This window comes from Balaenoptera physalus (genome assembly GCF_965194825.1).
Source record: "Balaenoptera physalus genome assembly, chromosome: 17".
In the NCBI taxonomy this organism is placed as follows: Eukaryota; Metazoa; Chordata; class Mammalia; order Artiodactyla; family Balaenopteridae; genus Balaenoptera; species Balaenoptera physalus.
In genome coordinates this window covers 18,318,861-18,344,818 of record NC_138895.1, presented here as the reverse complement: position 1 = coordinate 18,344,818, position 25,958 = coordinate 18,318,861, and the positions used below count along the sequence as shown (strand labels likewise).

At 37.6% G+C, this 25,958-nt stretch overlaps 1 protein-coding gene across 16 annotated transcripts in view; it reads left to right on the top strand.

Annotated features, from left to right (window-relative positions):
• Nucleotides 1-25,958, top strand: part of STAU2 (staufen double-stranded RNA binding protein 2) — a 302,893-nt gene that overhangs the window by 190,267 nt on the left and 86,668 nt on the right. For 13 of the 16 annotated variants that reach the window (XM_082432596.1, XM_082432602.1, XM_082432604.1 and 10 more), the window contains one exon: nucleotides 5,370-5,483. The exons of the other annotated variants lie outside the window; for them this stretch is intronic. In XM_082432596.1, the coding sequence (XP_082288722.1) occupies nucleotides 5,370-5,483 (114 nt within the window). The remainder of the gene's footprint in view (nucleotides 1-5,369; nucleotides 5,484-25,958) is intronic. 16 annotated transcript variants of the gene reach the window in all.

The following is a 25,958-nucleotide window of genomic DNA, read 5'->3' as shown; positions in this document are numbered from 1 at the left end:
TTCGATAATTATCAATAGATAATAACATAGATTTGTACTGTTGCCTGTAGTTAACCCAAATGAGTAAGATGGTTTACACGTCCTCAAGTCATCTAAAAAAGTAGTTAAGAAATGTTTAATACCAGTTTACCCTACTTACTAGTGTAATATTTGTCAAGCAGTATTGTTTTGTGCTTTGCCAAGAATATGCTGATTTTCATGTTAATAAAGATTTAGGTCTTTTGTATCGCTAGTGTGCAGGCTCTGCAAGAATCAAGCATGTTTTGAGTATCTTAAGATCTAGTACTAAACTGTTGCCCTTTAGCTCCTTGCTGTCTTTACCCCTCCTTGCAGGGCTTCTATGCAGTAGCTACAATGTGATCCCTGCCTGCTGCTGTGGAGTAAACCTGTGAACCTGAGGTGTGCTAATCAAGCATGTTTTCTTGATACAGTGATTGTGTTCTCACATGTGAATGTACAGGCCTTTATCTCTCCTTAAGGATCTAATGAGCAGCTTTTTTTAAACATGGGTCTTTTTCACACCCTCTTCATTTTTGTCCCACAGGGGGTGACTGTTAAAAACATCTAACAGACAAGCAGTTAACCAGTTCCCTGATGAGATTAGTAAAATATTTAGTAGTCCTACAACATCAGGGAATTTCTCAGCCCTGCAGGAAACAATTTGATTCAACTGTTTTTGGAGGTAGGGGGAAGGAAATTTAAATTTTCATTTGAATGGCCCCCTCATGTTTTCAGATGGGCATGAAAAAAATTCACATACATAGCTTTTCATGTAAATTATTTTAAAGCTTATAGCATTTTTCTTTATTTCCTTTCTTTTTTTTAAGGAATGGGATTATTTATTCAAATCAAGTCAAGATTTGCCATTTAAACAAAACATCACAAATTGAGTGAGCTTTGAATTCTTTATTTTGTAGGTTATCTGAATAGTTGAAGTGATTTGTATCTCTCCCTTCAAGAAGAAGAAATCTCTAGACAGGCAAAATCATGATCAGAATGTGCAATTATGGCATCTCATCTGGGTTTATGTGATTACAAATCAAACTAGGGAACTTATTTTAAAATAAAAATTGTTATAGATTTGCAAATTTCAAAGGAAGCACCATTATTTAATTGACATATATTGAAATTTCTGACCCATCTTTCAGTGGAATAATTTTTGTAAGTTCATGAGAAAGAAATGAAATGTCAATTTGCTCTGGTTGATGGTGTTTTAAATCCGGAGCAAGTGCAGCAACAGTGTACAAAATCAAGATTAGTTGCTTACATTTTAGAGTATGAAAGATAGCAAAATGATATGATTCATAAACAATAAATCTTAAAATCAACATAGGAGGTGACTTTTGTAATCTTCTAAAATTATCTTTATTCATTTTTCTTTCATCAAAATCAAGGTCCATGACATTGTATATTGGAAATTTTAGGGCCATATTTGTAGAAACACTGCTTTGTTGTAGCAGAAATATTTCACCCATCAATCCTGAAGATTTGTGCTTTATAGAATGTAATGGAGTTTTATTACCCTAATTGTTTTAGCCTAGAGTTCTAAGATTCCTGGCTTCTGCTGATGCTTTGAATCATAGGAAGCATTTCTCGATTTAGAAGGATGAATTTTAAAATGTCATTCACACATTTCTTTTTTGACATTCACAATTTTATGAACTCTAATGTTTTTATGTCCAAGAAGAAAATAAATAACTGAGGAGCCATATCAAACTTGTTTTTATGAGGGATTGATTGTGTAAAGTATGATTCTTTCTTAAGGCTTTTTACTATATATTGTTAATTTTTGTTTAATTTGAAATTGTGTCCTCAAACAGTAGTTTCCTATATTTTTTACATATTTTTATCTGTTTGGGGGGTACAGTCTCAGTGCAGTGGGGGGATAAACACGGAATGACTATTTCTCTAGTCACCACTTTCCCCCGTGCTCTGTCAAATCTCCCATTCATGTTTCTTTATATCTTTGGCAAATCCCATAGTTTTCTAGTTACCTTTAGCTTTAAAAAATCTAGTCCAGTTCACCGTAAAACTCCAAGCTCATGTGCCCCCATTGCCAGCCAGTTGTTTTGGCTCAAGACACGTAGGGGAAGGAGGGTATACAGGGATTTTCTTTTTGTTATCCTCTCACTCCAGCACCTTTGAACATTTGTGCTTAGTGGGGTAGGAGCTTGATCTGCTTCTGAGACATTTTCCTCCACACTCTACCTCTGTTTCATGGCCTAGTTACTCCTCTGATGTTGGAAGCCTGAGAGGGGGACTAGGGGAGGGGAGGGTGCCACCCTTAGCCTGGTTTCATCCATTGCTGGCTTCCACATAGCTGATGTTCATCTTTTTTTTTCTTCATTTTTCTTTATTGAAGTATAGTTGCTGTGCAATATTATGTAAGTTACAGGTGTGCAATATAGTGATTCACAATTTCTAAAGTGTATACTCCGTCTGTAGTTATTGTTGATGATTTTCTTGAAGCAGTGTCTAGTTTCTCCCAATTCCCTCTGTCCCTGGAGGGCAGCCATGTTTCCTTCGGGCTTTACCAGTGGTGCATGCCCATGGCCCCGCTGTTGGTAGGTGTCACTTTGCTTGGCCTGAGTAGCCCCTTGGCTTCTGCTGAGACACTTTTTCATTCCCTCCAAGGGCCATGGGGATCTACGTGAGCATCTTCCTTCATCCTTTTTTGTTTTCAGGGATACTATGTGCCTAGGGCTCCTTCAACAAGCTCTCAGATATCTCCAAACTCAGTCTCTATATTTTCATCTGCTTCCAAATGGCTAGGGACATACATCAGACTCGGTCAATCAAGATTTCTTTTCAGTGGGGACCTGTAGGTTCAATTCTCAGCAAACCTACTGCCAGGGGACGGAATTTGTCTCCCTTTCATATTTTCCACTCCTCATCTCTGTCAGCTATTTTCTTAGAGCTGCCCCACTCACAGGAAATACTGTATTCCTCATAAGGCCGACAGCCAAATGATCCCCTCCCACTCACCTGCCTTTTCCTAGTGCCTCTTTGTATTCTTTATGGTTGGACCAGTTCTGCTGACTATTAACAAGTAGGTGGGAAGAGAGAATAAGACCTGGCCCTAAATGTCAGCAGCTCTCTAGAGCTCCTTTTGTTGTTGGCTGTGGGTCCTGGTGTCAGTTTTGGAGCAATAGGAAAAATCTCAGTGGGATCAGGTTCTTCTGTGAGTAAGAAAAAGCCCAGCGACTTAAACAAAATAGATGTATATTCTTCTCTCACATAAAGGTCCATAAGCTTGCAGTCTAGGGCCAGTGTCATGGTTCTGTTCCATGAACTCTTCAGGAGCCCACGTTCCCGCCAACTCACCACTCTACCATCTCTAAATTTCGGCCCTTGTCCTCATGGTCGAAGATGGTCATGTCCACATTTCCAAGCAGCAAAACTGGTGAAGGAGAGCAAAAGGCACACACCTGAAATCTCTTAAATGTTTCCAGAAAGCTACCGCAGAATTTTCATCTACCTTCTACTCAGTCATATGACTAATCAGAGCTACAAGGGAGCCTGGGAAATATCTTTATTCTGTGCCCAGCTAAGAATTACTGTGGAAAAATACTGGAGGACAGTTAGCAATCTCTGTCACATTTACTGGGTGCTGTGACATTTTCTTCGGAGCTGTGTGGAAACTTGCACCTTTGTATTTATCTTGTATGTATGAGTTCTACATGTACACTAATATTTAATGCCTGCAGGATATATAATATTTTATAGGATATTGCAGGCTCACAGTGAATTAGGAGAAAAGTCAACTCTTTCAGTCACAGTATCCAAGCCACTGATGGAAATGAAGTTTGAAATTTATTTTTTGACTGGGATTGTCCTGTGCTATTTTTGTCCTTCCTAATTTTCATTTCTCTAGAAGAAAAAAATAAAGCTGCAGTAAGTTGGCTGATATATGAGTGTGTTCACTATCAATTTGGATATTTAGGAGAGTGTCGTGTCTTTCATACAGACTTTCAATTGATGTCAAAGGGTGATTATATTTTATTTTAAAATGCATGTTTTATGATAGCACTATATCAGACATAATATTTTAACTGTACCATAAATGGTTGTGAACTGTATCTATTATAGTGTCACCATTGATTGGCTTTTGCATAAACCTGTTATGTGTTAAGTTTCATTTTCCCCCATCATATTTCACTGCTGCATAGTGAACAACAGGTCCACATTCTTGAACTCATACACACCGTGACCTTTTAATTTGCTCAGGAGGTACAGTGAATTCAAACTGTTGTCAAATCTTTTCCCCCAAAGTTAATTTGGAAAAAATATTTTTATAACAAAATCTTTAAAGTACTTTGGAAACAGAGCTTTGTATGTTGGCTTGATTTGAACTCTAAACTAATTTTTATAGATTCCAGGAAGTTTCCCCACCTTCACGGACACTGATGGCCAATCTTAACAACCTTACTGGTTTAAAAATGTTGAATTATTAAACCATTAGACTAGGATTTATATCGTCGTTTTCTGTCAGATCCATATTATATGTATATACGTACATCTATAGACGTATTTTTATTAATTTATTACAAAAGCAACACTATTTTTACTTTATTAGCTTAGAATTAAAGTAAACACTGCTTGAAAGAACTTTTTTGAAAGTAGATAAATGGAAGGATGGAAATTTCCCCAATGGGCAGATGCACTCACACTTCCCCCACCACCCGCCCCATACCCTACGTCTGATAGAGTGTCTTACACGTGGTTTTAATAATGGTTGGTTGTATGTAACTAAAAGAAAAATGATATTATAGTAACTTTATTTTGATCTGCACATTTCAAATCGTTTCAGTTTAATTCAATTTGATTATACTGTCAAAATTTCAAGCAGAGCATGAGGTAGTGAGATATATGTGTGTGTGTGTGTGTGTGTGTCTATTTAACAGTGATTTTATAGGGACTATCGTGTAGAATAGAAGAATGTCACTACCAATCAGGTGGCAATCACACACACATAGAGTCAAAGATGAGGAAAATTCAGGTTGACAAAGTTTCATTAGACTCAAATGAACTTGACTTATGCTTACCCTGGAGTCCTTTATACATTATGAAAAGTTGGACAAAAAAGATGGGTGTGACATTTAGTTGTGAGTTTTTCTACTGGCTATACTAATGTAGAGCAGTCTGCAGAGCATTTCCTAAACTCTCTTAAAACTTCACAAGTACTTAAAACGGAATTAATAGACTTTCCATAGATCTTCGAGTCCCAATAAGGTTTTAAATATTTGAATTGTGTTCTACATAAATTATTTGAATTTTTTCTTGAAAGCTAGAACCTTTGAAAAGGACCTGTTGCATCTGGCTCCCTCTTACAAGTGGTGTTCAGCAGATCTGCGTGTGTTCTGTTATAGGTTCACTACTGTGATAGACAAAGTGGCAAAGAGTGTGTGACCTGTCTGACATTAGCCCCTGTGCAGATGACTTTCCATGCTATTGGAAGCTCCACTGAAGCCAGCCATGACCAGGTATAATATGCCACTGCCATTTTGCTGCACTATGGCCCAGCTAAGAAATCAGAGACCATCAGAATGGAAGCTATGTGCACGCATATAGCTTTGCTTTCCCTAATACGTTAGCCACTAGGGCCATTTGCTAGACTTCTGAGAAATCAAGATTTTGTGTGTGTGTGTGTGTGTGTGTTGGGAAACCGATACCTTAGGAGATTTAAATTAGTTTAGACTTCTAGTTTGTGGTTCATTATTAATTTAAATATAGATTTCTCTTATAAGGAAGAAGTAATTGCCCTATGTTATTTTTATTTTTAATAATTATATATGGAAAGAAGGGTCAGCAAAACAGTGTAGATAACACTGGAGTCTCACTATGATATATTCCTTTAGTGCTGTTGAAGAGAGTTTAGTGTTACGGAATATATGTAAAATAACCTTGCCATCAATTTACTCCTATAACTTGGGATATTATTAAAATGAAGTTCCAGTGTTGTTTTTACTTTTAAAGTTTTATGTCTGAAATAAAGCTAAAAATCTGAAAAGTATATTTTCTTAATAAACAAATTCCTTTGGTTGTTTAGATAACAGCTTGAGAATACATCCTGTTTATAATACATATTTTCAATTAAAATAATCATCAGATTAGACTAAACTAATGACCTAGGTCATAGAATTTCTAGTTTGGAGTCAAAATTAATAGACATACACAGTTTACTGTATGACTAACCAGCTGTGCTTTTTAAATTAACCATTTACATACAGAACAATCATAACCCACTTTCATATCCTTTTCCCAGTAAATTTGAGAATTCCTAATAGTCTTGCCTGATTCTCTTTTTCTTTCTATCTGAATAGTGCCCTTGCATGGAGAGAATAAAAGAGCATAATAGTGTAACTTCTCAAATACATAGTTTATTGTCCAGCCCAAACAGGAAAACAGTCTTAAGGGCATACCTCTCTAGTTCATGATGTCCCTGACATCATGGGTTTCCAATCATCATTTGATTGGTGGCAAGGTATTGTGGTGTTCCGGAAAGAACAACTAATTGGTCAAAACATCTGAGTTTTAGGAAGTAACCACAGCATATGTAAGCTACTACAGACAGCTACCTGGGTGGATTCTATCATCTCTTCGGGACTCTGTTTCCTAGGATGCTACGTGAGGGAGTTGAGTTAGTTGACCTGCAGGATTCATTCCAGTGCTACCATTTTATGATTCTATAACGGATCTTCCTGCTCTTGGTTGAATGAGCCCAACCAGTAATAAACAGTTAATAGCATGTCGATCTGGGAAGCAGCTTAGACGTCTCTCCAGTGCTTCTCAGGGTTTTGCACTGATGTGTGCTCCAGCTGCAGAAGAGAGTACAGCAGGGCTCTGAGGGACAGGGGCTAAACTAGCTAACAAAGTATTACGTTTCCCTGTATAAAACTATAAATGAGCTATATGCCAGGTGCTGAGGACATGGTAAGAATGTTAGGCATGGTTCCTGCTCCTATGGGGCTTACACTCCAGCACCTTTGAATAATTGGCAAGAAGTCTAGCTGCTGCTGTATCTAACTCTGTATCCACTCATGGCAGAAACAAATGGCAAGAGCGGCATGAGATAGCCATCCTGCAAAGGTCTCTCCTTAGGCAAAGCAATGAAAGCATTCTCAGAAACCCACACACCTGAGAAGAGCAACTCACTGTTAGCGGAGGTAGTTTATTGTTATGAAAGAGCACTGGACTGGGAATGGAGACTGGGATCGAACCCAGAGTTGCCAGGAACTAGCTGTGGGACCTTGTCTCTTCACCTCTTGGAACTTGGCTTCTTCATGAGTAAAATAATGAGACTGTTCAGGCTTGTGCCCAGACCATATGCCAAGGAACTCAAAAGTCCAGGGCTACAGTTAGCCCATGTGGCACTTTAACAAATTAGAAAAAAGGTACCTCTTCCTCAAAACATTTTACTGCTATCCAACAGAAAATTGTCATAATAGATAAATCCAGTCACTACGGTGTGAATGCCCTCCCCATCAAGGTGTGCAGTGCACAACCTGCACAACCGTACAAAATGGTCTTATTCTGCATCTATCTGGAGTGTCAATTACTCAATGGTGAGTAAATAAAGACATTTTTATATAAAGTAGTTACAACTGCATTATAGATGACAAATTTGCATGAAATTTTAAGATGAAAAAAAGAGACTTCCAGGAAATGTGTCAATAATGGTCAAATGGGTGGATGGATAGATGGACGGATGAATGGAGCCATGACTAGAACGACCATCTTGTATATCAAACACTCTACTTTGGTGGCCTCAGAGGTGCAAAGTGGGGGTGGTGGTGTAATCCATGCACCTCCCTTGTGCTTGGATCATTGGGCTCCCTGAGGAGGGCAGACACAGAGTAAACCTCTACTCCACATCCTCTGGCTTTTCTACATTGTGTTGAAAACGTAGAAAAACTGAGGGTCTGTCTAAGCAAGAGTTACTCCTTCACCATACCAAAAGCATAAACTTGACCTCATAAGGTGGAAAAGATGGGCCACTGAATGCTTTCTCACCTGTTAATTTGTAAATACTAGAAAACAGGAAAGCACTTTAAAGCAAGAAAAAGTACTGTTATTTAAAAGACATTATTTGAACCACTGCAGTTGGACAAGAGAATAAGTATTCTGAAAAAAAAAAGGATATGTAAAATTTAGAGGCAGTCCTTCCTATGAAACTCAGGTTGTTCTTATCTGTACAGAAAATGGAGGTGAGAAATGGAAGAACTCTCTAGCCTTGAACCTTTACAGCTTATCTTCTTTTTTTGGTGTTGGAGCTCCAAATGTTTATTTTAGGTTGACACTGTTGGCATCACCAAGTATGTTAGTACAGTCTTCCCTCACTGTGATATTTTTTAATTTTTTAAAATTAATTTTTATTGGAGTATAGTTGATTTACAGTGTTGTGTTAGTTTCAGATGTACAGCAAAGTGAATCAGTTATACATAGGCGTATATCCAGTCTTTTTCAGACTCTATTCCCATATGGGTCATTACAGAGTATTGAATAGAGTTTACAGCTTCTTAATTTAAAATATGTTTAATGCTAGGAACCCAGTGAAGTGGAGACTGAACGTATTACCAGTGCATTCCCTCACTGTATTAAGAGTAACAGGACAGAGACCATTAAGTGAAATTTCTCTATCAAGGTCAATATAGATATGCAAAATGGTCAGGGAAGAGATTCAGTATCTATATGCTGGTGATGTCGAAATGTATGGAGCTCTTAATTCTCCCTTCCCCCCTCCCAAACCTGCTTTTCCCTCCTTTTATCCTTTATCTCCTTGTTCTTTTATCCATCCTGGTAAATGACCATCTACCTTGTTGCTGGGGCCAAGCCCCTTGAAGCATCTTTGCCTCCTCTCTCCCCTTCACGTGCCACATCTGGTCCTAGCATCTCTTCCTCTAAATTACATCTCTGATCTGACCACTTTTCACCACCTCCAGGGTTACCATTCTAGTTTAAGTCACTAGCACTTTTAACCCAGACCACTGCAGTAGTCTCTAAACTGGCTTCCTTTTTTTCTATTTTCATTCCACTATGGGCTGTCTGCCAGCCAGTAGCCAAAATTATTTTTAAGATAATCATTCAGTCACATTACTCAGAGACTTAGAAAACTTCCAGTGGCTTCTCATCACACCTGTTATAAATCCAAAACTTTTGTTACGGCATACAAGTTCCTGTGTGGTTTGGCCCCCTCTGCCTCTCCAATTTCAATTCCTGCCATTCTCCTTTTCACTCCGTCCCAGTCTCACTGGCCTTGTTGCCAGTTACATTGTAATGGATGAAAGAAACCAGACTCAAAAGACTACGGTAGGTTTGATGTGTGTGACATTCTGGAAAAGGCAAAGCTATAGACAGATCGGTGGTTGCCATGGGATGGGGAGAGATTGACCCTAAATTGTCAGGACAGAATTTTGAGGGATGATGGAAATGTACTATATCTTGATTGTGGTGGTAGAAACACAACTGTATGCATTTATCAAATGCACAGAACTGTACACTAAAAGGGGTAAATTTTACTGTTTGCAGATTATACCTCAATAAGCCTAACTTTAAAAAAAGCCAAGCTCATTCTTTTATCAGTTACTCATGTGGTATTGATCCCAAGGAAATGTGGAAGGATGGCGTCCCCTTTCCTGTATTCTCTATGTGTTGGGTCCACCTTGGAAACACACTCTATTAAACTAATAGCCTGGTTTAGAGCTCCCTTGAATACCAGTGGCTAGTTAAGGCTTGCTTCAGACCTCCTAGAGTAATTATTCGTCTCCAAAAACTGGTCTCAGCCTGCCACTGTCTGACTTTAGGAAAAGGGTCTGTCGGCCAGTGTTTCCTGTTTGGGAACTCTGAATTCTCATCCAAGCAGTGGGCAGTCATTCAGGGCGGTGTCTGCCTGGAGGTCCCCACGTGTTTGGGTGAGAATGTTCTCCATGTGTTTGCCTTATTCATCACAATAAATCTGGTATTATAAATTCACATTAGTTTAGAATGTTTAACTGTCCAGAATATAAATATAGTTTAAATTTATAGATGTTGACATTTTTAGAAACATTTGTTAACGGAACAACTATGTGGGAATCCTGCACTAGATTCTAGAGCATCCAAAGATAACTGACCGACAGTCCTTGTAATAAGCTAGATAAATAACTTCTTATAGCCTGCTGAGCCAATCATCTTGCGAAGTTTAAAATTTATAGATCATACGGTGGTTTCAATGAAGAGCCATCATCCTTATTCATAAATTGAATTTTAAAAAACACACTTATTTGTTAAGATTGAGCTAGTGAGGGTTTTGCTGAGTATTTTCCAGTATATCCTATTTGGAAATTAAATTTATATTGTGTAGTGTATATTAGTAAAGCAAAATTGTTTGTAATACTGCAGAAAGGATTTTAGAATATGCTGTCTTGGTAAAACTCAGCAGATACTATCTGTACTCTCTCCTGGCCCAATACCCTTTCTATCAATACATCTTTCTTCATCATTCTTTTTTTTTTTTTTTTTTTTCTTCATCATTCTTAAATGTTACTGAGTACCTCTCCCTCTCTGTCTCTTTTAATTACATCGGTCACCTTCTGGTACAGCCTCAAAGTCATAAACTTCCTTCCTTGTCTTTATATTTTCTTTTTATTCATCTTCATTCACACTGAATTATTAATCTCACCATTTCACAAATACTAGGTAAGCAGGCATAGATTAGTCAAAATACTATAGCTTAATTCCTGGTTAATAGCGTTATCACTCCCTACCTTATTTTGTTCAGGTTAGCTCTGGAACTCACCTGCTTCGTATAAATAAAAGAATGAACTAATAAATCAGCCACCTAATCAAGTACTAACTAGCCAGTGAAGTATAACATGTCTATTAGTATTTGCTGTAATCTGACCCCTCATCACAAAGTGAGGTTATTGTATAGAGTAACTGACAATGCATACTTGACACATTACTTAGGATTTGAAAAATCAACAATTTTACAAGAGAAAAGAAACAAGAACCAAATTTCTTTTTATTATTGAGGTATAGTTGACTTACAATATTACACAGGTTTCAGGTACACAACATAGTGATTCACAATTTTTAAAGGTTATACTCCATTTATAGTTTTTATAAAAACATTGGCTATACTCCCTGTGGTGTACGATATATCCTTGTAGCTTATTTATTTTATGCATAGTAGTTTGTACCTCTTTATCCCCTGCCTCCATCTTGCCTCTCCTCCCTTCCCCCTCCCCATTGGTAACTACTAGTTTGAACAAAAACCAGATTTATGTATAATGTGTTTACCACGTACTACTATATATTGTGCTAGGCTCGACATACATTATTTTGCTTAATTCTCATGATAACTCTATGAGGTAGAAGCTGTATCATTTGATTATTTGCTTCATCTGCTACATTGCCTTTAAGGGTTTATGTCCAGATTAGTAACATCAATCAACCTGTGTGCTTTGACTAGAATTCAAGGCAGACCTCTCAATCAAAGAGCAACCATTAAATGTAACAATTTACAAATCTTATGGGTATTCTCTTCTACTTTTGATTAATTAAATTCTCATAGTTCTTTTTCTGATTAATTACAAGTCTCTTTGCCTGAGTAATTGTGTCATAATGTCTTACAGTTGTATAGTAATTTAAAACTAAAAGAGAAAAAGCCTTCTCTCATATTATCTAAGTATATACCATCATAGTAATAGTATATTGATTGATTGTAGGCTATGTACAGAACTTTTGTAGTGCTAGAAGTTCTTCAATGATAATACCTCTACTACCTTGCCCTTTAGTCTAATGGAGTGTATCAGCTAGGATGCTTTTGGCTACAAGTAACAGAAAAACTGACTCATTTTGGCTTAAATAATAAGGAATCTTGTTATCTCACATAACAGGAAGTTCAGAGGAAGGGTGAACTCCAAGGTTGGTTGATAAAGCAGCTCAGTGATGTCAACAGGGAATTGGGTTATTTCATTTCTTAACTCTGCCATCCTCTGCTTTATCCTCTGTGTCATGGAAAGATGGCCACAGTAGTTCTCTGTGTCACTGGCCACATAGCCACATCCAAAAGAAAACATGAGATCTGATCTTCTTCTTTCTCCTTTTAGAGGCAAAGACATCTGTATCTGGAACTCCCCCAAGCTATCTTTCCTTCGTAGCTCAGGCCTGCATTGGGTCGGTGACATGCCCATGTCTAAACTAGTCACTGGCAAGAGAAAAGAGATCACTACTAGTTTAAATGCTTGGGGTGAAAGGGTTATTGAGGAATCAACCGCAAGGACTACTACAGGAGGGATAAAATACCACATATAAGTAATTTAAAGTTTTCTAGTAGACCCATTTAAAACCTAAAAAGAAACTGTTAAGTTTAATCTTAATAATATATTTTATTTAGCCCAATATATCTAAAGTATTATTTCAAACTATAATCAACTTTTTAAATTATTGAGATATTTTGTGTTTTTTTATACATCTTATTTTGTACTAGCCACATTTCAGGTGCTCAATAGCCACATGTGTGTTGGACAGGATGAAATCCAAGGGCATTATGACTCAGTCCCTGCCTGTGTCTCCAGTTTTATCCTTGACTGTTCACCCTGTGCCTAACTTGTACACATGCTTTATACCCTGGCCGTGTTGAATTACCACGTCTCCTGCTCTCTTGCGTCTGTCTTTATTGGCACTGTTCCCTCTGTCTGGGCTGTTCTCTCCTTGCTCATAAGAGAAACTTTGTCTTATCCATCAGGTCCAGCCAACATGTCACTCCAGTCAATAAGCCTTCCCCAAACCTACTTTTTACATCATCCCACCATTATATTTATCAAACTGTTTTCCCATTATTTGTTTCCATATTGGTCTACCCCACTGGGCAGTGACTTCAGTGAGGTCCAGAGCGGTGTCTTCTTTGCCTTAGTATTCTCCATGTCTATGCTCTGGCACTTAGGAGTAACTCCTAAATATGTATGGAGTTACTCCATACATATTTATAGGATGGAAATGAATTGAATTTCTAAGAAAAATTAGAATGACTTGGATTTTGTAGGATTCATTTGATAGAATTGGTGAGAGAAATGGAATGTTTGGCCCAGGATGCTTTCTCTGGTGGTGGCTTTATAGGCACATTTTTTTGTGAAAGCATCCTGAGGCCCTCCATTTGTGACCTCAGAGTATGTACATACTCTGAATACATGTAACTATCATCAGGAATCCATCATATATCTCCATTAATTTCTCTACTGATCTGTTTGTAGCTGAATTTTTCTAACCTGTCATGCATATGAGTATACATCCTTCTCAGTGTCTAACTTACTTTTCTCAAGTTCCAGGGCTGCCTCCTGTTTCTAGCATTTCACAGTGTAATATACAAGTCAGTATTCACTGCGTAGTGTCATTTGGGACTGCGTCCTTCAGAACATAAAGAGGCACAAACTTCCTAGGTTTGAGCAACCATTTCCCAAGACAAATAAAGCTTTGTATTAATATAAGGGACACTTAGGAGTGACACTGCATAATAACAGCCCTCACTGCACTATCCTAGAGGTACCTGCGATAGGGTTGTGGCATTCTTTGTATTACATAGATTCAGTATAAGTTTTGAACTTCACTGTTCCACTTGCTCAACTATCAAACCACAGTGCTGAGGGCCATAGAGTTTTGAAAGAGAGGGTATAATCACTGCCATTGGCAGCTTCTAGGAAGTTCTGGAGCTGCCAAAATTCAACACGTAACTTGATTTTTGTTTACTTTTTATGAAATAGGATGCTGAGAGAGATACTAAAAAGGTACATCAAAATGTTTGTTTGGGGAAAGTGCTTTCATATTTGTTGATTTTTGTATTTCAAAATATTTCTCCTATCTGAAACTTATCCCATGATTATAGGACTAAAATTTCTTCCCCTGGCTTTTCATTTATTATATAAAATTCCCATTTTACACAAATATATCTTATAGTTAAGGAATTCAATCATATCTTTTTTCTTTACATTTTGTATTTCACTAACTAGTCCAGTAGTTCAAATAACCTTTTTTTTTTTTAACATCTTTATTGGAGTATAATTGCTTTACAATGTCATGTTAGTTTCTGCTGTATAACAAAGTGAATCAGCTATACGTATACATATATCCCCATATCTCCTCCCTCTTGTGTCTCCCTCCCACCTCCCTATCCCACCCCTCTAGGTGGTCACAAAGCACTGAGCTGATCTCCCTGTGCTATGCAGCTGCTTCCCACTACCTGTCTGTTTTACATTTGGTAGTGTATATATGTCATTGTTACTCTCTCACTTCATCCCAGCTTACCCTTCCCCCTCCCCGTGTCCTCAGGTCCATTCTCTATGTCTGTGTCTTTATTCCTGTCCTGCCCCTAGGTTCATCAGAACTGTTTTTTGTCTTAGATTCCATATATATGTGTTAGCCTACGGTATTTGTTTTTCTCTTTCTGATTTACTTCACTCTGTATGACAGACTCTAGGTCCATCCACCTCACTACAAATAACTCAGTTTCGTTTCTTTTTATGACTGAGTAATATTCCATTGTATATATGTGCCACATCTTCTTTATCCATTCATCTGTTGATGGACACTTAGGTTGCTTCCATGTCCTGGCTATTGTAAATAGAACTGCAATGAACATTGTGTTACATGACTCTTTTTGAATTATGGTTTTCTCAGGGTATATGCCCAGTAGTGGGATTGCTGGGTTGTATGGTAGTTCTATTTTTAGTTTTTTAAGGAACCTCCATACTGTTCTTCATAGTGGCTGTATCAATTTACATTCCCACCAACAGTGCAAGAGGGTTCCCTTTTCTCCACACCCTCTCCAACATTTATTGTGTGTAGATTTTTTGATGATGGCCATTCTGACTGGTGTGAGGTGATACCTCATTGTAGTTTTGATTTGCATTTCTCTAATGATTAGTGATGTTGAGCATTTTTTCATGTGTTTGTTGGCAATTTGTATATCTTCTTTGGAGAAATGTCTATTTAGGTCTTCTGCCCATTTTTGGATTGTGTTGTTTGTTTTTTTGATATTGAGCTGCATGAGCTGCTTGTATATTTTGGAGATTAATCCTTTGTCAGTTGCTTCATTTGCAAATATTTTCTCCCATTCTGAGGGTTGTCTTTTCGTCTTGTTTATGGTTTCCTTTGCTGTGCAAAAGCTTTTAAGTTTCATTGGGTCCCGTTTGTTTATTTTTATTTTTATTTCCATTTCTCTGGGAGGTGGGTCAAAAAGGATCTTGCTGTGATTTATGTCATAGAGTGTTATGCCTGTGTTTTGCTCTAAGAGTTTTATAGTCTCTGGCCTTACATTCAGGTCTTTAATAGATTTTGAGTTTATTTTTGTGTATGGTGTTAGGGAGTGTTCTAATTTCATTCTTTTACATGTAGCTGTCCAGTTTTCCCAGCACTGCTTATTGAAGAGGCTGTCTTTTCTCCATTGTATACTCTTGCCTCCTTTATCAAAGATAAGGTGACCATATGTGCGTGGGTTTATCTCTGGGCTTTCTATCCTGTTCCATTGATCTATATTTCTGTTTTTGTGCCAGTACCATACTGTCTTGATTACTGTAGCTTTGTAGTATAGTCTGAAGTCAGGGAGCCTGATTCCTACAGCTCTGTTTTTCTTTCTCAAGATTGCTTTGGCTATTTGGGATCTTTTGTGTTTCCATACAAATTGTACAGTTTTTTGTTCTAGTTTTGTGAAAAATGCTATTGGTAGTTTGATAGGGATGCATTGAGTCTGTAGATTGCTTTGGGTAGTAGAGTCATTTTCACAATGTTGATTCTTCCAGTCCAAGAACATGGTATATCTCTCCATCTGTTTGTATCGTCTTTAATTTCTTTCATCTGTGTCTTATAGTTTTCTGCATACAGGTCTTTTGTCTCCTTAGGTAGGTTTATTCCTAGGTATTTTATTCTTTTTGTTACAATGGTAAATGGGAGTGTTTCCTTAATTTCTCTTTCAGATTTTTCATCATTAGTGTATAGGAATGCAAGAGATTTCTGTGCATTAATTTTGTATCCTGCTACTCTACCAAAATCATTGATTAGCTCTAGTAGTTTTCTGGTAGCATCTTTAGAATTCTCTATGTATAGTATCATGTCATCTGCAAACAGTGACAGTTTTACTTCTTCTTTTCCGATTCTGATTCCTTTTATTTCTTTTTCTTCTCTGATTGCTGTGGCTAAAACTTCCAAAACTATGTTGAGTAATAGTGGTGAGAGTGGGCAACCTTGTCTTGTTCCTGATCTTAGAGGAAAGGGTTTCAGTTTTTCACCATTGAGAATGATGTTGGCTGTGGGTTTGTCATACATGGCCTTTATTATGTTGCGATAGGTTCCCTCTATGCCTACTTTCTGGAGAGTTTTTATCATAATGGTTGTTGAATTTTGTCAAAACCTTTTTCTGTAACATTTGTTTTTGTTTTTGTTTTTTAGCTGTTTGTTTTTTAATTGAGATAGAATTGAAATATAACACTGTATTAGTTTTAGGCATACAACATAATGATTTGATACATGTATATATTGCAAAATGGTTACCACAGATTTAGTAAATATCCATCACCACACATAGTTACAAATTCAGTCGTATCTTCAAAAAATATTTCAGGAGGGAAGGTCACCAGGAACAGCTTCTCACCACTGGATAGTTATTACTCAGTGGACTGGAACAGGAATCAGCAAACCACAGCCCATGCGCCAAATCCAGCTTACCACCTGAACTAAGGATGGCTTTTAGATTTTGAAATGGTTGGAAAGAAATCAAAAGAAGAACAATATTTCATGAGATGTGAAAATTATATGGAATTCAAATTTTAGTATCCGTAAAGAAAGTTTTATTGGAACACACTCATGCCCATGTGTTCAGGTATTGTCTATGGCCACTTTCACTACAACAGCAGAAATGAGTAATTATGACAGAAACCGTATTGCCTGCAACACCTAAAATATTTACTATCTGCCCCTTTACAGAAAAAGTTTGCTGATCTAATCCCCGAACTAGAAGGAAGAAACATTAGGCATGCACTTTTTGAATTTTGTATCAAATGTTATTCTAAACATGGTCACTCAGAGTTCATTCTCTTTCAGGAAGGAGCTAATCTTCTGGAAATATTGCCTGTATTATAGCACAGTTAGATTTGGTTGTGAATTTTGGATTTATTTACTCTACAATAGAAACCAATTTTATTCTTTAAGGGAAAAATTAATTATCTTTCTTCATCAGTATTTATCAGAGCATTGAAAGAAAGTTTGCTGGTAGCAAAGGTTACTTTTGTCTCCTTTTTGAAATCCCACTTAGAAAAGCTTCATAGCTGCATTTTTATTTTAAGTAATAGGGAATATTCTGTTGTTTCCATAGTGATCTTTTTTCATTTCAGATATATAAGCAGTTTCCAGAACCAACAGTGAGTTTTAGGGGGAGGTAGTGGGAAGATTGAATATTATGTATTTTACAACTGACTCATAATTTCATTTATGCTTAGTACAGCATGACCACATTTCTAAAAGGTTATATGTATCCAGTGATATTGTGCACACAAGTGACTTACTAACTTAACCTATAAAATAATTTTGGACTATAGTCAAGACCCACGAATTTACCTTATTGCTTTCCTTCTCTTGCTTTTTTTTCCTGAAGTGATGAATAACAGCTAATCAACAGAAAGTTGAAATTTTAGGTTTTAAAAAACGTGACTTTTCCCCAACTGCACTAAAAAAGATTTTCAGTGTGGTTATTTGCTCTGTACCTCACCTTACCTGTAGCTCAATGTTTCACAACAGATTATCTCTTTGAAGATAATTTCATGTTCATGATCTCCTAGGAGACAAATAGAGTTCAAAAGTGCCTCCTAGATTTCCTCCCTATAAGTTTTGTTCAGTTTTAGACCTGTATACATACCCCATGTTAGTAATTCCTTAATTTTTTTATTATTAATTTATTTTATTTTATTTATTTTTGGCTGTGTTGGGTCTTTGTTGCTGCACGCGGGCTTTCTGTAGTTGCGGCAGGTGGGGGCTACTCTTCGTTGTGGTACGCGCAATGCGGTTCTCATTGCGGTGGCTTCTCTTGTTGCAGAGCATGGGCTTTAGGTGCACGGGCTTCGGTAGTTGTGGCTCACGGGCTTAGTTGCTCCACAGCATGTGGGATCTTCCCAGACCAGGGATCGAACCCATGTCCCCTGCATTGGCAGGCGGATTCTTAACCACTGTGCCATCAGGGAAGTCCCAGTAGTTCCTTAATTTTTAATTTGGTATTCTAATTTCAAATTATTTAAGTAAGGATTTAATATTCCTACTATTCTGTAGGTCTAGATATTTGATGTTGATTTGAAGATCGTTGGGGAAATATCCTAAAAACCTTTCTGTTAACAGTTCATGCTAATGAATCATAACCAGATACGTTATTGAGCCAATAAATACCATATGTATATAATTGGCTAAATGGATGTGAAAGTTATAGTGGAAAACTGTTGCCTATGTAGACTTTTTTAAAGTGACGATCAATAGAATATAGTTCCCTAGGCCACAGATTTGAGAGCATTATTGCCCACTGGAGGTCACTTTTATAACCTAAGGAGTATTACCTTCCTCGTAAACTCAAATTACGGTGTTGTGTATGATTTATTACACTATTTAAAACTGAAAAACAGTAACCTTCTGTCTCTTAGCAATACAGCTTCAATTAAGTCATGCCTCTCTCCATTTCCAAAACTACTTTTCAGACTAACCAATTACTGGTTATTTTTCAGAATTTTCAATTTTATTCTTTCATTGCTAATAGTTATTTGACCTGGTCTCTTTGTTTCTAAGTTAGCAGCTAATGCCTCTTCAGGTCACATATTTTTAAAATACTCTTTAGTGAATTGGTTTCTTTTTTGCATCCTCTGATGGAAGGAATATAAAGACATTTTTTTAAACCCCAAATATTTAACATGTATGAAATTTAATAATAAGGGCCAACGTAGTGATTTTAAAATGTCTCTATTGCCCTTCATAGGCTGTACAGTGATGTGCTACCAGCAAACCTGGTACATTTTGATAAGAAGTGTCATCACTCTACCAAGACCCACACTTACGCTTCTCACTCTAAAAGGCTGATACGCTGACAGGCCTTATAGCTGGCTCACCTAACCTCACATGCAGAGACAGGTCCTGCCTCTACGGAGGTTCTTGTCGTAGTAGGGAGCACAGAGTAAGAAAATCTCCAGCTCAGGGACAGAGTTGTCTGTCTGCCAGCTCCTTGTTGCTGATACATTTCTGCTTCCAGACAACTGTTTGCTGCAGTCTTTATATAGTTATTTCCTTACTATCTGCCTGACTGAACCTACCTTACCTTGAACTCTGACTCCTGGTTACTTACCTAGGGTCTGCCCTGTTTGTTTGTCTTGGCCTGCTAGTACTTTTGTTCTCTCTGATCTTGTACTGCCTAACCAACCCTTGAGATTGGCTTCTGACCATTTTCTGTTCTTATCTGCATCTTGCATTTCTGAGACTCATTTTTCTCATATTGCTCTCCAAATCCGAAACTGTTCATGATTGACAGAGGTCCATTTTATTGATATTATAGTCTACGGTCATTATAAAATCCAGATATCAGTTTACTTGTTGGCAGAACTGGTATTCAGCCTGTGCCCCCGATATGGTTGTACCAATTGTTAAAATGTCTAAATACTTTCCTGCCACTTGGCAGATAGTTTCTGCTCCATGTTTCATCCTCTATCATCATGGCCTCATGTCTGGGACTTTTGGGATCTCTCCACAATCTAGGAACTAACGGATCATTTCTTGGGCCAGCTAGTTTTGTTTTCTGTTTCTTGGGCCAGCTAGTTTTGTTGTCTAGTTTTGTTGTCTGATTCTTTTGGTTGATGTCCATGCCACACTAATTATTAAATATTTTTAGTATCATCTCTGCTTTCAGAGCTATATGAAAGAGTTAAGTTCTTCAAGGGGGCAGGGAGGTGGGGAAGACATTCTAAAGTGATCCTTTTTCTTAAAAGATTTTTGAAAGTGTCCGTAGGAAATCAAGAAACATTTTAGTTTATTCATTCAGCCGTCATGTACTAAGCACCAGCTGTATCTCTACCACTCTACTAGATGCTGAAGAAGTATTTACTATTTTGTAAATAAGGAAAGCCCTCAAATTGACTGTAATTAAAAGTTAGAGACAGGGTATATGGGAACTCTCTGTGCGTTTTGCTCCATTTTACTGTGAATCTAAAACTGCTCTAAAAAATAAAGTATTTAAAAGGAAAAAAAAGTTGGAGAAACAACAAAACATATTCAGAAACAATTGAGGACTGATTGCAAAGCAACATGATTTAGTGTCAGAAATGTTTTAAAATCCATATATGCATATATGAATTTTGAAATCTACTGTAGCATATGGAAATGATCAAGAGCAGAAGAATTTACCTGATTAAGCTTCTTTTAGGAGTTGATGGGCTGTGAAATGAAAGACAGATTATAAGGGCTTTCCATATAGGGGAAACAACATGAGAAAAAAATAGGATCATGGAAGTTGGCGAGGAATATGTGGGGGAAGAAAAACTCAACCTGGCGGAAGCTCCAGGAATAAATGTTGTTGCATAAGATCAAGACAATTGAGTACATTCTTGACATCTAGATGGAAGCAGTATGAGTTTTATGTTCTTTGCAGCAAAGAACCATGCTTCGATCAAGAGCAAGGGATATGATTATACTGGTGTCCATAAGGTCAGTCTAGTAACCGGATGCAGGACTGACTGTGATGAAGGCTTCTGTCATTGTAATTCAGGAATGAATGTGTGCTGATTACCTTGATGGGTGTGACTCTAAAAATGACAAAGAAAACAGCATTGCAGAGAAAGAAGCAGCAGACCTTGGTGACCAGCTGGGTATGGTGGAAAGAAACAGAGCAATTAAAAATAGCTTTAAAGGCAGACTACCAATATGGCAGAATGAGAGCTGGGCAAATCTTCCTTCCAAAAAGCAACAATAAAACTGTACAGAATTGTCAAAAACATCAATTTTAGGACTCTGGAAATGGATCAGAGGCATTCACGAAATTGAGAAATGTTTATTGATGGAAAAACTACTGAACTTCAGGTGAAAGGTAGAATTCTGTGGTGTTCCTGCCTGGAGCTGATCTCATTCCCCACCTCCAGGCTCAGTCAGCACATTAGTTATGCAAGGGCAAGGAAAGCCATGGAAACCAGCAGTTTCACTGGAGGAGTGGCCTTACTTGATTTGAAGTGGAATGTGAAAAACCCATGCCAGTGGCATTGTGAATAACAGTAAACATCTTAGTAGCAAACAAACAGGAAAGGCTAGCTAGCAGCTCAGTGAACTTGAGCTTACAGTCTTGGTAGGGGTCAACATTGGACCAACAGACTAGTCAGAAATTTATCAGGGAGACTCAGAAAATGATATAGTGATAAGGGTCCTCAATAAAGTCAACACAGCTGACCAGAAGGCTTCATACACATGCAGGAGAGAACAGAGAGGGCTCAAGCTATCTACACATCCCAGGCTGAGTTTAAAAGGGAATGCAAGAGAGCCTAGCAGCAAGTAAAAGCCAAGGTAGACTTGAGAACTGCCTGTTCTTTGAATGTGCTCTCCAACCCAAACACAGATTCATTGGCAGGGAGTAGAAGCTTTATTGGCATAGGATATTTAAGCACAACCACCTGTCCAATCATTGACTGACCACTAAGCTATACAGACACAAGGGTTACTCCTAGGAAACTGGGTTTAAAAATTAAAAAAGAAAATAATTTTTTAAAAAACAGAAGAGACACAAGCAGCCACATGCTGTGAGGGAAATGGATTGCACAGATTTAATCTAGGCAAATTAATAAACAAGCAAGAAAACTACAGCAACAACAGCAATCCTGAGGAGAAACATTAAAACCCAGAGTAACTACAATATAGTACCTAAATTTCTAGTTTTCAACAAAAAATTACAAGATATACAAAGAAAGGAAAGGGTAACCAGTATTCCCTGGAAAAAAGCTGTGGGCCCAGATGTTGGACTCGGCAGACAAAGACTTCAAAGGTGGTATAATAAATACATTCAAGGAAGTAAAGGAAGCCATGTTTAAAGAATTAAAGGAAAACATAGTGACAATGACTCAACAAATAGAGACTCTCAATAAAGAGAGAAAAAATTTTTAAGGCCAAATAGAAATTCTACAGGTAAAAAGTAATTACTGAAATGAAAAATTCAGTAAAGGGATTGAATTCAATAGATTTGAGATGGCAGAAGAAAGAACCAAAAGAGATGGCTTCAAGACAGATCAAAAGAAATTATCAGGCTTCCCTGGTGGCGCAGTGGTTGAGAATCTGCCTGCCAATGCAGGGGATGCGGGTTCAAGCCCTGGTCTGGGAAGATCCCACATGCCGTGGAGCGACTAGGCCCGTGAGCCACAATTACTGAGCCTGCGCATCTGGAGCCTGTGCTCCGCAACAAGAGAGGCTGCGATAGGGAAAGGCCCACGCACCGCGATGAAGAGTGGCCCCCACTTGCCGCAACTAGAGAAAGCCCTTGCACAGAAACGAAGACCCAACACAGCCAAAAATAAATAAATAAATAAATAAATAAAATTAAAGAACCTGCTGTATAAAAAATAAATAAAATTAAAATTTAAAAAAAGCACCAAAAAAGTTTCACTTAAAAAAAAAAAAAAGAAATTATCTACTCTGAATAACAGAAGAAGGAATACAAAAATTAACAGAGCCTCATAAACTGTTGGACAGCATCAAGCAACATATAAAAAGGATTAAACACCATTATCAAGGTTGATTTAATATGTGAAAATCAGTTGCTGTTTACATCATATTAATAAAGGAGAAAAAGCATGTGATAATCTCTGTAGACAAAGAAAAAACATTTGACAAAATCCAACACCCATTTCTTTTCTTTTTTTTTTTTAAGAGTAGAACTCATAGATGTGAGTCATTTTTATTTAGCTTAACCGACACCCGTTTCTGATTAAAAACTCTGAACAATCTAGGAACAGGAGGGAACTTCCTTAACTTGATAAAGGGCATCTACGAAGAACCTACAGCTAATGTCATCCTAATGGTGAAAGACTAAATACTTTCTCCCTGAGTTTGGGAACAAAGCCTGATTTCACCACTTCTACTCAACATTGTTGTAGAGATTACAGCCAGTTCAATATGGGGAGCAGGGGAGAAGGGAAGAGAAAGAGAAAAAAACAAAAGACATGCGGTTTGGAAAGGAAGAAACAAAACTACCTTTATTTGCAGATGACATGATCCTGTGTGTAGAAAATCCTAAGAAAAAAACAACCAACCAAACAAACAAAAGCCCTATTAGGACTTAAAGCAAGTTCAGTAAAGTTACAGGATATAAATCAATATACAAAAGTCAATTGTATTTCTGTATACTAGAAACAAATACTCCAAAAATAAAATTGACTATTTTATTCACAATAGCTTTTAACCAAAGAGATGTTGACTTGTACACTATAGAATATTGCTGGGAGAACTTACAGCAGATTTAAATATGTGAGAGACATTAAATTTTCATGGATTAGAAGACATTATTGTTAAGTTGAAAATTCCCCAGATTGACCTATAGATTCAATGCAGTCACTAACAAAATTCCAGAAGGCTTTTTTTTTTAGTAGAAGTTGACAAGCTGATCCTAAAATTTATGTAGACGTGCAAAGAACCCAGAATAGCTAAAACGTTTTTGAAACAGAAGAAAAAAATTGGAAGACTTACACTACTCAGTTTCACATTTAACTATAAAGCTACATTATTCAAGTTAGTGGCCTAAAGATAGACATGTAGATTAATGGAACAGAATCAAATGGAATAGTCCAGAAATGAACCTTTATAATTTATGTTCAATCAATTTTAAACAAAAGTGCCAAGGACATTAAATGGAGAAAGGATAGTCTTTTCAACCAATGGTACTGGAAAAGTTAAATATCCATATAAAAAAAAAAAAAGAATTTAGACTCTTACCTCAGCTGTATACAAAAATTAAATGGCTGAATAGACTTAAATGTAAAGCCTGAAACTGTAAAACTTCTGAAAAACTCACAGGAGAAATTTTCATGAGCTTGGGTTAGGCCAAGACTTCTTAGATTCAGCATCAAAAGCACAATCCATAAAAGAAGAAATTGGTAAATTGGACTTTATCAAAGCTTAAAACTTTTGTGCTTCAAAAGACACCATTAAGGGGACTTCCTCGGCGGTCCAGTGCTTAAGACTCCGTGCTTCCAGTGCGGGGGTGGCACAGGTTTGATCCCTGGTCGGGGAACTAAGATCCCACATGCTGTGCGGTTCGGCCAGAAACAGAAAATTTTTTAAAAAGACACCATTAAGAAAATGAAAAGAAAAGCCACCAACTAGAAGAAAATATTAACAAATTATATATCTGAAATGTGACTTGTATCTAGGATATACAAAGAGCTCTTATAATGTAATAATAAGAAGGCAACTCAATTAAAATTGTTACATGATGGGAATTCCCTGGCAGTCCAGTAGTTAGGGCTCCACGCTTCCACTGCAGGGGGCATGGGTTCGATCCCTGATCAGGGAAGTAATATCCCACATGCTGTTCAGCATGGCCAAAAAAAAAGTTAAATGATATGTATAGACAGTTTATCAAAGAAAATATACAGCTGACTAATAAACACCTGAGAAGATACTCAATGTCATTAGCCACTGGGGGAATGCAAAGTAAGACCACAGTGAGATACCACTTCATACCCACTAAGATGATTTTACTAAAAAAGGCAGACAATTACAAATGTTGACAAGGATATGGAGAAACTGAGACCTTCACAGATTGCTGATGGGAATGGAAAATTGAACAGCCACTTTGGAAGACAATTTGGCAGTTTTGTAAAAAGTTAAATTTACTCCAGGATCCAGCAATTGCACTCCTACATCTACCCAAGAAAAATTAACATATGTTTACACAAAGATGTGTATGTGAATATTCATAGCAGCAGTATTCATAATGGCCCCAAACTGGGAACAATCTGAATGCCCACCACTGGTGAAAGGATAAACAAAATGCTATAAAGGCATACAATGGAATGCTATTTAGCAATAAAGAGGGATGAACTGATACACGCTATAACAAAGACAAACCTCAAAAACATGCCATGTGAAAGACACCAGACACGAGATGACATATTGTATGATTCTATTTATATCAGATTTCCCAAAAAGGCAAATAATCTGTAGAGACAGAAAACAGATCATGGGTTGCCTTGGGCTGGGAATGGTAGCTGACCGCAACTGGGCATAGGGAAATTGTTTGCAGTGATAAAAATGTTCTAAGATTAGACTGTGGTGATGTTTCTACAACTTCCTAAATTTACTGAAACTCCTCACACAAGATGAACTTTATGGTATATAAATTATACCTCATAAAGGTGTTTAAAAAAGCTTTGAAGCCTCAGAGAGGATTATAGGGCCATTTATGATCATGGCAGTTTTTGTTTTTTTTTTTTAGGAATTCCTTTATTTTTATTATTTATTTATTTATTTTTGGCTATGTTGTGTCTTCGTTTCTGTGCGAGGGCTTTCTCTAGTTGCGGCAAGTGGGGGCCACTCTTCATCGCGGTGCGCGGGCCTCTCACTATCGCGGCCTCTCTTGTTGCGGAGCACAGGCTCCAGACGTGCAGGCTCAGTAGCTGTGGCTCACGGGCCTAGTTGCTCCACAGCATGTGGGATCTTCCCAGACCAGGGCTCGAACCCGTGTCCCCTGCATTGGCAGGCAGATTCTCAACCACTGCGCCACCAGGGAAGCCCAGATCATGACAGTTTTGATAAGCAGTAATTTATTTGGGTCAGGAACTCAAGAAAGTCTCCAGCAGACCTCATGGGGATTGGGGGTCGGGGCACGGGAGGGGAGGCTCGTGTTTGGACAGAGGTGGAGTGCGAACGAGGTACCACCACGCTTTTCCAGGCCCAAGACTCCACGAATCTGCTGGTCCTCACCCTATTAA